Source organism: Dipodomys spectabilis, unplaced genomic scaffold (assembly GCF_019054845.1).
Source record: "Dipodomys spectabilis isolate Male_0828 unplaced genomic scaffold, ASM1905484v1 ptg000003l, whole genome shotgun sequence".
Classification (NCBI taxonomy): domain Eukaryota; kingdom Metazoa; phylum Chordata; class Mammalia; order Rodentia; family Heteromyidae; genus Dipodomys; species Dipodomys spectabilis.
Genome location: NW_024870680.1, coordinates 15770108 through 15786400, shown reverse-complemented (window position 1 = coordinate 15786400; position 16293 = coordinate 15770108). Strand labels below are relative to the sequence as shown.

At 52.0% G+C, this 16293-nt stretch overlaps 1 protein-coding gene across 2 annotated transcripts in view; it reads right to left on the bottom strand.

The window, feature by feature from the left end:
• Nucleotides 1–12106, bottom strand: part of Stard10 (StAR related lipid transfer domain containing 10) — a 29284-nt gene extending 17178 nt beyond the window's left edge. Inside the window, exons 1-2 of one of the 2 annotated variants that reach the window (XM_042689635.1) lie at nucleotides 12001–12106; nucleotides 11323–11642 (exon numbers count right to left, since the gene is read on the bottom strand). In XM_042689635.1, the coding sequence (XP_042545569.1) occupies nucleotides 11323–11529 (207 nt within the window). In that variant the 5' untranslated portion in view covers nucleotides 11530–11642; nucleotides 12001–12106. Of the gene's footprint in view, nucleotides 1–11322; nucleotides 11643–11817; nucleotides 11863–12000 lie in introns of those variants that run through there. The other variant, XM_042689644.1, reaches the window with a different exon arrangement.
• Between the last annotated feature and the right edge of the window lie 4187 nt (nucleotides 12107–16293).

The following is a 16293-nucleotide window of genomic DNA, read 5'->3' as shown; positions in this document are numbered from 1 at the left end:
GCTTGCCTTTCATGCTCGAGGCCCTGGGTTCAATTCCTCAGCACCACATAAGCAAAAAGAAAAAAGCCGCAAGTGGCGCTGTGGCTCAAGTGATAGAGCGCTAGCCTTGAGCTGAAGAGCTGAGGGACAGCGCCCAGGCCCAGAGTTCAGGCCCCATGACCGGACCCAAAAAAAAGAAATCCTCTGATTTCAGCCTCCCTAGTAACAGAGAGCACAGGCACAGACCTGGACTCTCAGTTTTGGATTCCCATTACTGTTGCTACAACACATATTATACAAGATACAAAAAATACACTTTTACCAGGCTTGGTGAGAACCATTATTATACTAGCACTCAAGAGGCTGAGACTGAAGAGTGTGAGTTTAAAGGTATTCTGGGCTACATAAGAAGTCCCTGTCTTTAAATACACGCATGCACAGATGCACACACTTTTCTAATTAAAAGTGCTGCCTAAGCCTGCACTGGTGGCTTATGCCGGTAATCCTAGCCACACAGGAGGCTGAGATTTGAGGATTGAGGTTCAAAGCCAGCCTGGGAAGGAAATCCTGGGACTCTTATCTCCACTTTAAACCAATAAAAATCTGCAAGTAGATCTGTGGTTCAAGTGGTAGAATAATAGCCTTGAGCAAAAAAAATCAGGGACAATGCCTAGTCCTAAATTCAAGCTCCAGGCCCAGCACATACATACACAGAAAAATGGTTTCTAAGTCCCCAAGTCCTTGTTTCCTAGACCTGAAAGCCTAGGCTCAGCACAGAGAGACCCTGACACTACTTGCACAGACAGCCAGGTAAAAGAAATGTCTGCTGCAGAGTCTGGCTGGATTTGAGTGCCACTGAGTTGTGCCCAAGGTTAGCATTGTGCTGGGAGTGGGAGCCAGAGGGGACACAGGTGAAGCAGAATTGCACAAGCGAGGACAGCCCTGTAAGCTCACAGCCGGGACAGAAGGAAGAAGAGCTGCAGGTTCAGGAAGAGGCATCAAAGCTGAGTCCTTAAGGATGGCCAGGAGAGCAAGTGGCAGCCAAATGGAAGAGGGGCAAGAGGCTTCTGGCAGAATGGCTGGCACATGTCTGGAAACTAGAAACGGCCACTGGTCAGGGGAAGGAGGTAGTGTACACAGCTACACAGGTAACCTGAGTGTCCGTGAATGAACAAAAATAAGGTGGAAACAGAGCTGTCCCTTGGGCATGCCAAACCGTTCATTCATTCATCCGTTCACTCATCCATTCAGCAAGTGTTAATGGGTGCCAGCTCTGTGCCAGGCTCTGTGCTATGATAGGGGTTTGACAGCTTCATCAAATTCCATTACCTGGGAGGAGGAAGGGTTACATCCCTTAGTAAACAGGGGCTCAGAATCAGCCAGGAACCAATATGACCCAAAATCTTCCCAGGAGTCTGTTCCCCTAGAACCAAGAAGGTTGAGCCATCCCCTAGCCAGACAAGGACTACACCTGAGGCGCCCATGAGAAGGCTTTTAGGGCAGGACAGAATGGGAAAGGGATGTTAGGGCTGGCTTTGCCTGGGAGTCATGGAGGGGAAGGACAGAGTGCATGTGCTGTGAGCTCAATTCAAGGTCTCGTTCCTGAACCTTGGCTCAGTATTCCCACCTACAAAATGTCCAGACAGTTTCTATGGCCCTCTCTTCTGAAGGGAAGGGGATCTGGAGTAGAAATCCTGCCACGTCTCTCCAAGCAGAGCTCCTAGAGGAGACCAGCAGGGCCCTTCTGCTGCTCTACATCCAGAGCTGAGTGACTCATTCCTGCTCTGCCATGATCTTTCCCTCCCTCCAGTCTCCAGGAGCCTCTCTGAATCAGGCAGCAGGCCCCAGCTCTAGCAGTGATGAACATCCAACTTTGCCCACAGAAGCTGACCTACTCTGGTCCACCTGCCTCCTCATGCTGCCCTAGGGAAGGAGTAGGGAGTCAGAGAGAGGAGCAAGAGCTGAGAGAGGCAGAATGGGGAATCTAGAAGAAAACCTGGGGGTGGAGGAACCAGTGAGACCAGTCAGGGGCAGGCCTACCACTAGATATCAATATAGATGGGGGATAAATACCTCCCAAGGCTTCAGGGACCACAGTGAGTGATGTCTCCCTCCCACCCCCAAAGATCAAGCAAGCGAATGACTTCACCTTCAGCAGCCTCTTGGGCATCACACCCTGGAAAGCCCTCAGGCCTCAGAGCTCTCTTTGTACAGAGTACTATAGTCTCTTTTTCCCATGCCTTTTCCTTTCCTTTCCCATACCTAGAACCTTGGCATGGCTCTGGACTCATCCTGTCCATTAGTTCCCTGCAACCAGGGAGCTTCTTAAAACCCAGAGCTAATCATAATCATGCCAGCTTGAAAGTCCACTCTCCCTACCCTTCATCCCCCAAGATAAAGTCCAAACTCCAAAATTTCCTCCCCTTGCCCTCTGGCTCTGCATCTCTCTTCCTTCAGCCTCAGCCCTGCACCCCTGCCCCTGGAAAGCCTACCTCACTGAGTAACTCACAAACCTGGAGTGTTTCCTGTCTCCTGCCTGGCCCTTGGCACCCACCCAACATCTCCTGGTGAAGCTCCTTTCCCCACCACCATGCAGACTGTCACCCTCAGCCTAAATCTCTGTCTCAGTACTTCTCTCAAGGGGCAGCCTCTGTCTCCATTTATCTCTGCACCAGGCTCAGGTCTCTTGGGAGCAAGGCCCAAGTCTAATCCATCTCCAGGTCCCAGCACCAGTACAGTGTCTAGTACAGTAGTTAGAAGGCATAAAGGAAAGGAGAGGAGTGTAGACATTAGGGCAGATAGGAAGCACACCCAAAAAGGAGACCTTGAAACTCAGAGATAGGCCCAGAGGCTAGAAGGAGAAAACATGGCAGAGCCAGAGCTAAGCCCAGGGGGTGGAGCTGCCAGGAGACAGCTGAGGAGACATAATTGGATCATAGACAACTCTGCTCCTGCAGTGAGGGGGTGTGACTCACATACACAGAGTAACGCTAGACACAGAAACAGTCTCACACTCAGGCACAGACACAACTATAGGCACACCTGATGCCTTCAATATGGATTGACTGAGCCTTGTCAGGTGCCTGCTCAGGGATGCTAAATAGGCAGGAAAAGAGGGGATGAGGTGGGCTGGGAAGGTGGCTCAGTGGTAGAGCACTTGCCTTGCATGCCTGAGGCCCTGGGTTCGATTCCTCAGCATCACATAAGCAAAAAGAAAAAGCCAGAAGTGGAGCTGTAGCTCAAGTGGTAGAGCGCTAGCCTTGAGCCGAAGAGCTGAGGGACAGTGCCCAGGCCCAGAGTTCAGGCCCCATGACCGGACCCCCCCCCAAAAAAAGAGGGGATGAGGAACCTGGTACCTGCCAATGGGGAACTCAGTCTAGCCAGCTGAAGGTGTCACACACCATCACACACACAACCACCCAGATCAATGCCACACACAGAAAACTAGACTGGAATCTCCTATTCCCATCACACAATCCTGTCCTTATAACATACATATAACCACCATCTGGTTGCTTCTTTAATTGTTTGCTTCTGTTTTGCTTGGCTCCCCCCCATCAGATGTAAATCCAATGACTGCAGTATCTGATCTGTGTGGTTTGGTGCTAAATTCCTGGATGTGACAATGCTTGGCATATGGTATATTCCCAATAATGTGTGCATGAATGACTGATTGAGTGAATGTTGAAGAAATATAAGAGAGATCCATCCCTCTGGTTATCAGGCCTCTGCTTGAAGACTTCTAGGTCCCAGGAGATCTGAAAGGATCCAAAGACAGATGAGTTGAGTGTGTCTAGGAGATTGTGAAAGGGGGATCTCAGGGAACCAGTGACAGATGGACACAGTGACATGAAAGCTAAAAAATGAGCCGGGTGCCGGTGGCTGACACCTGTAATCCTAGCTACTCAGGAGGCTGAGATCTGAGGATCCTGGTTCAAAGCCAGCCCAGACAGAAAATTCCATGAGACTCTTATCTCCAATAAACCACTCAGAAAACTGGAAGCGGCGCTGGGGCTCAAGTGGTAGAGAGCACTTCCTTGAGCTGGAAAGCTCCCAGGCCTAGAGTGCGAGCCTCACAACCGCCAAAAAAAAAAAAAGCTAAAAAATGAGACTGAGTGGTCAAGGCATCACCGGGGAGACTGAGGTAGGAGTCACCCTCTACTTCTATATATGCATATTTTGTTTATTAGCTCCAAGACATAAGAATCCTAGATAAATATCCAGGATGGGGCATATCTACCCCTATAGAGAGCATAGGTTGAGAGGCAGGAAGGCAAGTGGTATGCTAAAGCCCCGGGAAAGAATGCCAACTGCCATGGGGCTCCATTTAGTGATGGGTAAGAGGAGTCTGTATTTGGCATGAGGCTCTCCATGACTGTATTTCTGAATCTCTGAGGGCTCCGGAACATGCAGGACAGCCTGAGCATTGTAGGGGTAGGTGACAGTGGCATGAAAAGCACCCAGGGGAGTGAGGACACTTCTAGCCAGACTCCTGGTTCAAGTTGCTTTGCTGAACCACCTGTTGCGGGAATAGCAATCATTTGTCCAGGTCCGTGGTAAAGGTGTGCAGTGTGGTGAGGGCTGGAATAGGTTTCCATCCCCATCTATACTTGGTGGCAACCTGGCACCCAAGCTTATGGCCACTGCCCCTTCGGGAACAATCTGGAGCAGCCTGTCCAAGGCCCCAGATCCCCACTGAGTATCAGCCTCAGGGGTCATTGGGCCTACAGCTTTGGCTCCAAGTGGTCCAGCCAGGCATGGAGACAGGCAAAAGAAGAAAGAAAACCCAGCTGTCTCCAGTACTCACTCCTTTCTCTCATCTCTTGAAACTTTAAAGACTCTCAGCTGGAAACTGAGCTGAGGCTCGTTAAAGTTTAAAAGCCACAGCCTGGGGAGCTGAGTGTGGAGGGCCCAGAGCCAGACAGGGGACTGAGGGCTCCCCACAGCACTGGGATCCTCCACCCACTCCCAAGGTAGACCCAAGGGGCTGTACATCCCTACCATCTTACAGCCCAAGCACCACACCTCACAATTTGCACACTGCATAGTCTGATGGAATCAGCTTGACAGCTCTTCCTAAATTTCTCTGGATGTGGCTCCTTAGTGTGATTCCCTACAGCTTCTGCTTTGCTGTAGGCTCACAAAGGCATGTTCCCCAACCATCTTTGTCTAAGACTTTGATACCCCAAGTCTTTCAAACTCTTCCATTTGCCCCGGGGTTCTGATTTCGTCTTCTAATCCCCTCCTGCCCCTAAACTCAACCACCCACAGCTCTCCAAATGCCTCAGAGCCGGCACACTGCTGTTTCTCTATATGGAACACTCTGGATCTAGATGCCATTAGACTTGTACTCCTTCTTCTCCACCCAGTTCCAAAGGAATCCCTGGAGTCTCCTCTGTGAAACCTTCCTTGGCCCCCATAGCTGGCAAGATTAGATGCCCCTTCCGGGTTTCCATGGCTCCTGTGATAGCACCCACCTGAGAGCTCCTTGATGGTAGGGTCTGATTCCTTGCTGTCTCCTACCTTGAGCACAAAGTCAGGCAGAGAGAGGCTATCAGGGTGCTCACTGAATAAATGAAAGAACAAATGAAGTCCCGGAAGGCAGGCCTGCCAGAATTACTACCCATGTTTAACAGATGAGGAAGTTGAGCCTAAGATGGGGCAGCATTCAAATCTTGTGCTTTTTTCTTTTTTCTTTTTCTTGTTTTGCCAGCCCTGGGGCTTAAACACAGAGCCTGAGCTCTGTCCCTGAGCCTCTCTGTGCTCAAGGCTAACACAAGCCACAGCACCACTCGGCCTTTTTCTGTTTATGAGGTACTAAGAAATAGCACCCAGAACTTCATGCATGCTAGGCAAGCACTGTACAGTAAGCCACATTCCCAGACCTTTTGTGTGTGTGTGTGTGTGTGTGTGTGTGTGTGTGTGTACGCACATGTACGTGTGCGCGTGTGCACGCTAGCCTTGGGGCTTGAACTCAGGGCTTGGGCTCTGTCTTTTGCTCAAGGCTAGCACTCTATCACTTGAGCCACAGTGCCACTTCAACTTGTTCTGAGTAGTTTATTAGATGTAAGAGTCTCAGACTTTCCTGGTCTGGCTGGCTTTGAACTTCGATTTTCAGATCTCAGCCTCCTGAATAGCTAGGATTACAGGTGTTAGCCACCAGCGCCTAGCTCTGTGCTCTTTTTCTTTCATTTTATTTTTTTTGCTGAACCTGGAGCTTGAACTCAGGACCTGGGCACAGTCCCTGAGCTTTTTTTGCTCAAGGTTCATACCCTACCACTTGAGCAACTGCTCCACTTCCAGCTTTTTGGTGGTTATTTGGAGATAAGAGTCTCATGGACTTTCCTGCCTAGGCTGGCCTTGAGCCACAATCCTCAGATCTCAGCCTCCTGAGTAGCTAGGATTATAGGTGTAAGCCACTAGTGCCTGGCCTCAGAGCCTATACTCCTCCCATATCTTCATATCCAATGATATGATATGCCAGGAAGGCCTCCCCAACACCCCCAGTCACCTCTGACCTTTCCGGTGTCTGAGCTCTATAGTCTGGACTCTAACCACCAGAAGTGTACTCGCTCTCTAGGAGTCTGGTGCCCAGGACAGCTATGGAACCCCTTCTTCTGGTTGTCCCCATTGTCAAGTCTGAGCTAGAGCCAGGATAGGAGTCTTTAGGGTCTAATCTTGGATTCAAGTGCCCATCTATGAGCCTCCTTGCTGAAACACTATTATGGCTTTCGCCATCTGTCCTTACCCTGTACCCATCAGTGCAATCCTCCTCTGTTCTTGGTTAAGACAGTCTCTAGAAACCACCATAGTCTCTAGAAAACTATCCAACACTTTTCTCTTAGAAATAGGGAACCTGAGTCCCAGAGGAACAAAGGCCAAGCCAGGATCAGAACTGACTCAGTTCGAGGCTGTGAACACGGACTAACTCCCACCCCTGTCACCACAGATAAGAAAACAGACCCAGAAGGGTGAAGTGACCCCCAAGGTCACATAGTGAGGACTGGGCTCTCACCCAGCTGGGTCCACTCCAGGATGCCCTCCCACAATGACACAGCACAGGGAGACAAGGACAGACAGTGAAACTCCATGGGGTCCTAGGTACAAAAGGTCCAAACTGTGCTAATAACAAGGCCAAAGTGTTGAGAGAACTCAGCCCTGGTGGCCCAAGGTCCTGTTTTCTCATCCAGCTCCAGCTACTTCTAGCTTTACCTTGCACAAGTAAACTCTTGCTCTGAGCCTCACTTTCTATGTCTACCACATGGGGCTAATGAGTGCCACCATCCTACAGGTCAGTTGTAAAGAATTCAGAAGATGCCCTGGCCTTGCCCCCATTTTCCAAAAACACTTTTGAGGCTATTAAAGAATGGGAAGGAAAAAAATAAATTAAAAAAAAAAAGAGTGGGAAGGGGCCAGGTGCTGGTGGCTCACACCTGTAATCTTAGCTACTCAGGAGGCTGAGATCTGAGGATCGAGGTTCAAAGCCCACCTAGGCAGGAAAGTCCATGAGACTCATCTCCAATAAACCACTAGAAAACCGGAAGTGGCGCTGTGGCTCAAGTGGTAGAGCGCTCGCCTTGAGTTGAAGAGCACAGGGACAGCGCTCAGGCCCAGAGTTCAAGCCCCACAAATGAACAGAAAAAAAAAAGAAAGAAAAAAAGAATGGGAAGGGCCCTCAGACATTACTGAGAATGTCACAGGGACAGGGGTAGAGAATGAGCTTTTGAGGGGTAACAGGGAGTAAGATCTAAGCACTGGTGTGGCAGCCTGGAATACAGGGGTCCTGTGGTACAGGGCAAGTGGATAGTGAGAAAGGGTTGGACAGAGTTCCTAGAGCTTCTGCCAAAGGGGAAGAAGAGGGGCTGTGGGAGAGATAGTCAGATGAGACAGGTCCCCATTACTCAGCTTCCTTCCACAAGAGAATCCCCAGGTTTTCAGTCATACTGTAGTCCCCTAAGAGACCTCCTACACCTGTTCTACCCCCAACCCCCCTCAAGGCTCCTGCCATCCCAGCCTACTCCTGTCTCAGTGGGCTGCCAATGAACCTATGTTGTGTGCAATTGTCAGGGGCCACCTGGAATTATCTGTCCCATCGCAACCAAGATCTGAAAACTGAGGAAGGATTCAGGTCTTTGCCTTTGCTTCTCACATGGTAAGCCACACATAGCGATGGGTATGCAGCAGATCAGGAGACCTCAGCATATGGTATCCAGGGCAGAGCTGGGCAGGCCACGTCATATGGTATCCATCCTCCTGTTCCTCATCTTTCTCATGGGCTCTGGCACAGGCACTGAGTTCAGATGTCTTTGGAATTAGGAGGGCCCAATGGCAGGTGGACAGGCAACCCAGAGCGGGCAAGATGTGCCCAGGTCACACACAACAGAAAGGACACCACATGCAGGGCTGTATTCCAACTGGCTCTGGTTGAATGATACATTTGCCATGTGTCACCCCACTAATGCACTATGGGGAAGAAGGCCTGGATTTGGGGAGGCCTGGGTTCAGGTTCTAAGCTGTCCTTTGCTTTGTACCCAGAATTCATATTTACTTTCAGGAGGCAGTATCTATCTCCTGTCCAGAGCATAGTGCAGGCCTGAGGCCAAGCCAGGCTGGGGGCCAGAAGGGAGGGAAAAGGTTGGAGATGGCTGCCAAGAGCCCCTTTGCTTTGTCGTGGTTCTGACTGCTAAGCCCAGAACCACGGAGGCTTCCAGGGACTTCTGGAGAAAGCGTAAGAAGAGGAGGAGGGAATCAATCAGGTAAATAAGTAGGTGGACCTCTCCCCCCAGTCACAAGCACAGAGTATTTTTTTTTGGAGCAGGATGGAGGGGAGGGAAGGGGAGAGAAAGGGGCAGAAGTTGAACAAACATCTGGGACTCTGCCTTTGACCTGTTCTATGACCTTGGCAAGCCACTCCCCCTTGTGGGCTTCAGTTTTGTCATCCATCAAACAAGAATAGGATGATAAGAACATCAAGTCCTTCATGCCTTCAAAGCTTTATTGATGGGGTTAAAGGCCACAATGTTGCCTAAGGATGTGTACCCATGCAGAGAGGGACAGGAACTTTGGAGCCAGGAGCCAGGCTTGCCTGGGTTCTATCCACTCTTGCCTGAGCTGCTGTGTGACCTTAGGCAAGTACCATCACTTCTCTCTACCTCAATTTCTTTGTCTGTAACAAGAAAGACAAGCTAACTTTAGCCCAGGATTGGCTGGAAGGTAAATTAGATGATTGGGAGAAAATGCTTGGCTCGGAGCAAGTGCTTTTAGGAGAAATAAGATTAGCTTCCAGGCACCTGAGAGTCCTGGAATCATGGGACAGGAAGCTCAGAGGTCTCTACCCATCTCCCAGAATTCTATCTACTATGTTGAGAGGCCCAGATCTAGGAATCTTGCTCCTAGTGATGTCCATAGCCTAACTCCTTCCTGTGCCTAGGGTTTGCTCACCTCCTCTACTATGGGAAACAAAGTTGGGAGTGGCATCAGTATAAAAGTAAATGCTAGGGTGAGAATTAGAAGGCTAACTCATTTAGGTCTGCTTTTTGGAGGTTTAGATATGTCCCTGGCTGTGCCCTGACCCTCAGTATACTCATCAGTACACCAAGTGAGGGGAGAGGATAGTAAACAGGCTTTATGTGGGGTGACCTGGCACTAGCCTCTACTTGGCCTAAGAGAAAGGGAAGTTGTGGTCCTGGTTGTTGCGGGGGGAGGAGGTATACACCCTGCCCAGAAGCCCACATACCCCAGGAATTTCTTCAAGTTCCCTTTATCCCAAGTCAGACCCCCTCTCACAGGGGTCTGCAGCAGCCTGGTCCCCTACATTGGCCAACTCCCATCATGGGCTGGATTGGGCTTATTCATTAACCAAGCCAGATGGAGAAGGCAGCTCTGCCCTGTTGACAGAGGGTGGAAGCAAGTTCCCCTTTCCTCCCCTTGGAGAGCCAACCCCATGGGAGAAACTACACTTCCTAACCCCTTGCCAGTCTTACGCCTTTCTCCAGTCACAGCCAAGCTCATTGCTCACCTTCCATTCACTTTGTTCCTTATCCAACAACATTCCTTCCCTATTGGACATTATGAGGAGGAAAAGACCCGTCCCCTGGGCTCAAGCTGGAACTATCAACTGCTTTTCCCTTTTCTGCTGCTGGGGTTCAGACACAGGTTAGGCCTCAGAGAAGCTCAGGCTCAAAGGCCTCTGCTGAGCCTGGGCAGAGACCCAGCGGGGGAGTTGTACATGTCAACCCAGAGTCAGATAGCTGGGATACAGACAAAGAGACACAGAGGGGGATGGGGAAGGCAGAAAGAGCAGGCCAGACCATTTGGGGATAGATGGACAAAGCTGTAAATGATTAAGGCAAAATGAGATGGAAAGGCACAGGGTCAGAGGGGAAAGGTCAGAGACCCAGGATCCTGGTGTGAGGCCAGCATGTCCAAGTTAAGTCAGAAACCAAGCCCCAGGCAGGAGACTCTAAGGAGTCCAGTGTCCTGGCCTCTAGAAATAGAAATGCATCCCCTATCCCCTGTTCCCCTTCAATGCTCCAGGACAGCATAAGCAGAAGAGAGTGGCTAGGGGACAGACTTCTTCAGGAATCTTCTACCCTTGAAATGTGGCACTCCCAGCAATGCCAGATGTGTCATGGCCAGCGATTGAGATCCCTAGACCAGAGGCTTCACCAGCCTTCGTGCCATCAAACGCTGTACCTGCCCTGTCATGCCTGAGAGAGGGATGGCTGTGAGGGGCTGATATCATCTGCAACTACTCCCTAAGCTGGCTTTCCTTGATCCCAGGTTGCCTGCTTACCCCAAGCCTGGCCCAGTGTGAGGTTAGCAACATCCAAGGCCTTCCCTTGAGTTATCTGCCAGTTTTGACTGAGCCCCTGCTGGAGACTTGGAGATGCTGGAAACTTGGAAATGGGGGAACTGTCGGGGAGGGAAGGGAAGAACACGGAACTTGGCAGGAGAAATCAGCTCTCTGGCACCGAAGGGTGCGGAGTCAGGTAGGAGACCCAGCTCAGGCAGAGAATCAAGAATTAGGGAGAAAAAGGCCATCAGTCTAGTCTCTGCCTGAGTTGACTCAAGTCAAGGGGCTAGGTGGATGATTTAAGTATAGAGGTTCTGGTGGAAGCCTCCCCTCCCCAAACAGACAGAGGCATGACTTGGTTCAGCTGAAGAGCCAGATGAGTCACATTTCCTCCCCCAGGCCTCAGTTGGCCCATCTGTGTGATGGGGGCTTGGCTCAGCAGCCCTCTCTGGACCCAGAGCACCCCCGCCCCAGGTGGATGGAGGTATCACCAGAGGCAGTACGGTGCAGTGGCCGCCGCCGCCGCAGGTGCAGTAGAGCAACCCTACCTTGATCTTGTGCAGAGTCCGATCCATCTCCACAGCCTGCACCCACACTGACACGCCGGCCTTGCTGTAGGTCAGGTTCCAGCCCACCTCGGCCTCACACTCGGACCGGAAGCTCTGGAAGTCCTGGTCGTCCGGCACTTGGACACTTTCTCGGCCCAGGACTGGTCGAGGCCCTGGGGACTCTGTGGAGGCTGCAGGCTTCTCCATGGGGAGCGCGGTGAGGCCCGGGGCCCTGGTCCCAGTCCGGCTTTCCTGGGTCCTCGGCCGAGACTCCGACAACGTCGACGCGGCTGCAGATGCTGACGCCACCTTCCTGGGACCTGCAAGACCGGTTTGGGGACGCGAGTCAGAGCGCCGGGGGGCGCGGGTGGGGCCGCCCGGGGTCCCGGACTAGTGGAAAACTCGAGCGAGATAAGGGCTGTCCCCACACCCCCGGGCCACCGCGGACGGGGACGGGGCAGCTCCGGGGCCACCCCTCTAGGGGCGACCCCACACTTCCCGGGGCGGGTGGGGGCTGCGGGTCGGGTGCAGGTGGCCCGCGGGGACCCCGTCGGGACTGGAGTGCGTGGGACCGGCCCAACTAACTCGGCGGCGGCGCGGGTGCGGGAATGCACGCGGGATGCGCGCGGGTGGGCGGCGGGGGGGAAGGGAAGGGGCGCCCGCGGCCGGGCTGCTCACCTGTGCCCGCTGCTCCGCCGGGGCCCGCCGGGGCCGGGGTGCGAGCGCCGCCGCTGCCGCTGCTGCTGCCGCCGCTGCCCGGGCGACCGGGGGCCGCGCGGGGGCCCTGGGGGGGGGGAGGAGCAGTGGGTCCCGCCGCCCGGCCCCGCCCCGTGCCCCCCGCCCCGCGCGCCCCCTCCCGCCCCCCTCCCTCCGGGCTGGGCTGAGGGCTCCCGGGGTTCCGCCGCCGCCCCGCTCGGTATTTTCCAGGCTGCGGAGGTAAAGCTGATGGAGCGCCGAGCCCCGCCCCGCCCCACCCCGCCGGGTCCTAGCGCCCGCCCCCGGCCGCCCCGGGAGGGGACCCAGTCCCGCAGGGGTTGTTGCCCTGTGGCTAGGACTGGGCGCGGGGTGCGCGGTGGCCCTGGAGGAGATGCCTCCCAGGGGAAAGACGAAGAGGTGCTCGAGGGAGACTCTGGAAGTTAACTGTGTGCCCACCCTCTCAGGTACTCACTTTTGCAACAGCCTATTTATTCACACACCCATCTCCATAACACTCCAGATAGCCAAAGGTGGGCATCCCCACACGCGTACTTTCATCAGGAAACGAACTTGCAAGGCTGACAGCCCACAGCAACTCAGACATGTCCGCTTACACCCTACCCTTTCCCCAGTGGGTATGCCAAGACTACCAACCTCCAAGGCTCTCACCTGGCTTGGGGAGGAAAAAAAATCTTCACTCCAGTCTCACTTCCACTTGGGAGCCTTAACCAAGACTCCTTCAGTCCCTGACTCTAGCTAGCCCTTGTCCACAGCCACTTGGTCTCAGCACACCTGGACACACAGGCCCCTCCCATGGACGAGAATACTGTTCTCAAGAGCTTCAAACCCCAGAGCTCTGTCTAAGTCCCTTCCCTGAAAGAGCTGACCTGAGCTCTATAGCTTGGGGGGGGGGGGGGGAGGGAGGAGCAGGGAGAGTTGGGGGGGCGGGGGTGAGGGAGGATAAGTCCACCAAGCACTTCAATCACTCCTTCAAGCCTGTGAACCCCTGGCCTCTGGGTCCTAGTGCCAGTTCTATGTCCATCTACTCTGTGTAAACCCAGGAGGCTCAACTTCTCTGAGGCCAGGCCAGTAGGAATGTGGCAACCTGTCCCTATCACTGGCCCTAGGCCACAGGGAGGACCTATGATAACTTCCTCTGGATGGGCAGCTAACAGAGTCCAACAATTTTTCTATACTGACCCTGTCCTGATCAGGTTTTAAACCTTCTCTACCCACGGCTCCTTGCTGTGCCTTCTGCCCTCTCCTCTTGAGGCCTATCTACAGAAGGAAGGTACCTCCTAGCTTCATCATCCAGAATTCTGGAGGGAAAACAGCTTTCTTACAGGTGCTAAGAGAAAAATGAGGAGTCAGCATGGTGGATTCACAAATAGAGGTGTTTCTTCCTGAAGTGCTTAGAGCTCTGAGAAGTTTGTAAATCAAGACCAATCTAAAAATGCACAGGAGCTAGCAGGGAGCCATGATGGCAAACTGTCTCTGAAGGGCATTCGGCAGAGTGAGTCCTGTAAAATGGGGGGCATGTGGCTTGAGTGACTTAGTTCCCTAGGTCTCCCATCTGCAGTGTGGGAGGTACAGCCAGATAATCTCTCTCTCTCTCTCTCTCTCTCTCTCTCACACACACACACACACACACTTTAAACTCACATTCTTTCAGAAGTGTCTGGGAATGAGTAGGTGGCAGAGGGGCTGGCTGTCAGCTTGGGAGGCCCAGGATCTGGCTCTCATCTGCTTCCTCTGCCACTGGTCCAACTAAATGCACATCACTGCCTTCCCCAGGCCTCAGTGGTTCTAGCTGACACCATCATTCCCAGAAGACCTAAAGTGGCCCATAGCAGAGCCAAAGCCTGCTTTGTAAACTGTAGCCTCTGGGATAGGCCATAAGGAAAAGAGCAAAGAAAGAGCACTTGCCTAGTGGCTCCTGCCTTTGCCAGGTCCCAATAATACATATATTACAGATAGTAGGCAACAGGATACTAAACCTCTAGTGTTTAACTGTCTAGTCCAGGGAAAAAAGATAAGGCTGAGGTGACAGCAGGGGGTGGCTGGGAAGGCAAATTAACAGGAAGAACTTTCCATCCTACAGTACTGACCTCAGGGACAGAAAGAACCCCAGGAAGGCCCTATCCAAACTATCACTCACTTCTGAACATAGAATGAATCCTTTGGGCTGATCTTTCGGTCTAAGTTCAGACCAGGCTAGCTGGCCAGCAGACAGGCAGAGGATATCTCCCCATCCCTATTACTTTGCCCTTGCAACCCTCCCTCCCCCAGGAATTAAGGTGTCCCTGGCTCTAAGCCTTTTGTCAGCCTCTTGAAAATGACAAAGTAGATCCCTTCCCTCTTTCCAAACACCCTGAGCAGCAGAGATAAGGCCTGCAGCTTGGAGTGAAATCAAGAAGTAGGGACCGGGCTAGGGAAAGAATTTGTAGAACTATAATTGGCCACAACCTAGCTACGGACCGTGGTTCAAATCCTGGATCTATTCCTTCTTAGCTATATGATCAGAAGCAGGAGATATGGTGTCTCTGAGCCTGTTTCCACATCTGGAATAATATTATACCATAAGAATTATGGGCTGGGAAGGTGGATCAGTGGTAGAGGGCTTGTCTTGCATACATGAGGCCCTGGGTTCCATTCCTCAGCACCACATAAGCAGAAAGAGCCTGAAGTGGCACTGTGGCTCAAGTGATAGAGCACTAGCCTTGAGCTGAAGAGCTGAGTGATAGCACCCAGGCCCAGAGTTCAGGCCCCACGACCGATTAAAAAAAAAAAAAAGAATTACTGTAATGAAGAGTTGCATATATTCCAGTTTACCAAACTTACCACCAGATAGGTACACCAAACTATAATGAAGTGGGATAGAGAAGCAAGGAATACACTGTCCAGAAAAGTATAGAAAAGTATAGCTCAAAAACAAATAATTAAGGTAACATCTTGATGCGATTGGTAGGATTCTCATAAAAGATTAGACCACAGAGCCAGGTGTCAGTAGCTTAAACCCTTATTCCTAGCTACTTAGGAGACTGAGATCTGAGGATGTTGGTTCAAAGCCAAGTCCAGGCAGAAAAGTCCATGAGACTCTTATCTCCAAATAACCACAAAAAGCCAGAAGTGGAGCTGTGGCTAAAGTGGTAGAGAGGTAGCCTTGAGCACAAAAGTTCAGGGTCAGTGCTCAGGCCCAGAGTTTAAGCTCCAGGACCAGAAAAAAAAAAAAAAAAAAAAGATTTGACCACAGAAAAGTCTAGAAAAACATGACACTTGCCACACTCATTAGCTCATTATGCCCATTGCTCAAGAGCCTAGCCTGTCCATGAGAAGTGGATAAGATGCCTCTGTGAACCCCTGGGAAGGTCTGGTTCTAGTTCCTGACCAGGTCCTAGTCCTGAAAAAGGCAGCACTAAGCAGGCATGGCGTGTGTGTGTGTGTGTGTGTGTGTGTGTGTGTGTGTGTGTGTGTGTGTGTAGAAGCTTAGCGTGTATATGGGAAGGTGCTTAGTAAGCTGAGAAGCTCACTAGAGTGTGAGGAATCATTACCCAAGGTGTAGAGAGAGCAGTTAAGGGCCATAGGAGGGCCCTGAATCACACAGCAAGCCAGAGCCCTTAGGGAGACCTCTTGGTATGGGGAGCCCAAAAGGGTATCTAGAGTTTCACACAACATTTTCCCCCAATAGCTATTGAAGCAGGGCTCACTGGGCACTTGCCTGGTCCGTAACACAGTTCAACTCTCAGTACCAGATTTAAAGACCCTCAGAATACTGGCTCACTGCTACACATGGAGAGAAACCAAGGCCAGCTGGCAAAGACAAGCAGAGATGAAGACCCAAGTCTCCCTGCTTCTAACCTGAGGCTCCTTCTCCCCCTATTACTCCCCCTATCACCCCTTGTACTTGCTACGAGGCTTGTAGCAAGTGACCACCTTCTGTCAGCAACCAGTATTCTGGACAGTTAGGGGTGGACAAGTTCTTAGGTCACCTACTCACCATCTAGGCAGCTGGGTGGCTGCCTCAGTCTCCCCTCTGGGAGATGAGAGGATGTCACACTGGCCCCTTCTCCCCGGCCCCCTCCACAGTGGTAACCCTGCCTGCCAGTTTGGGTGGAGCAATTCCCAGGTTGCCCTGGGCAACTGGGCAGTATCCTGAGGGCTCTGTTCTAGAAGATAGGATGTGACTTGTGTGATGTCACCAGGAAGCAGCACAGTGGAAAGGAGGTTCTACCAGCCCTAAGGAAGGATCAGGGCATGCTGACTTCCTCAAGGCTG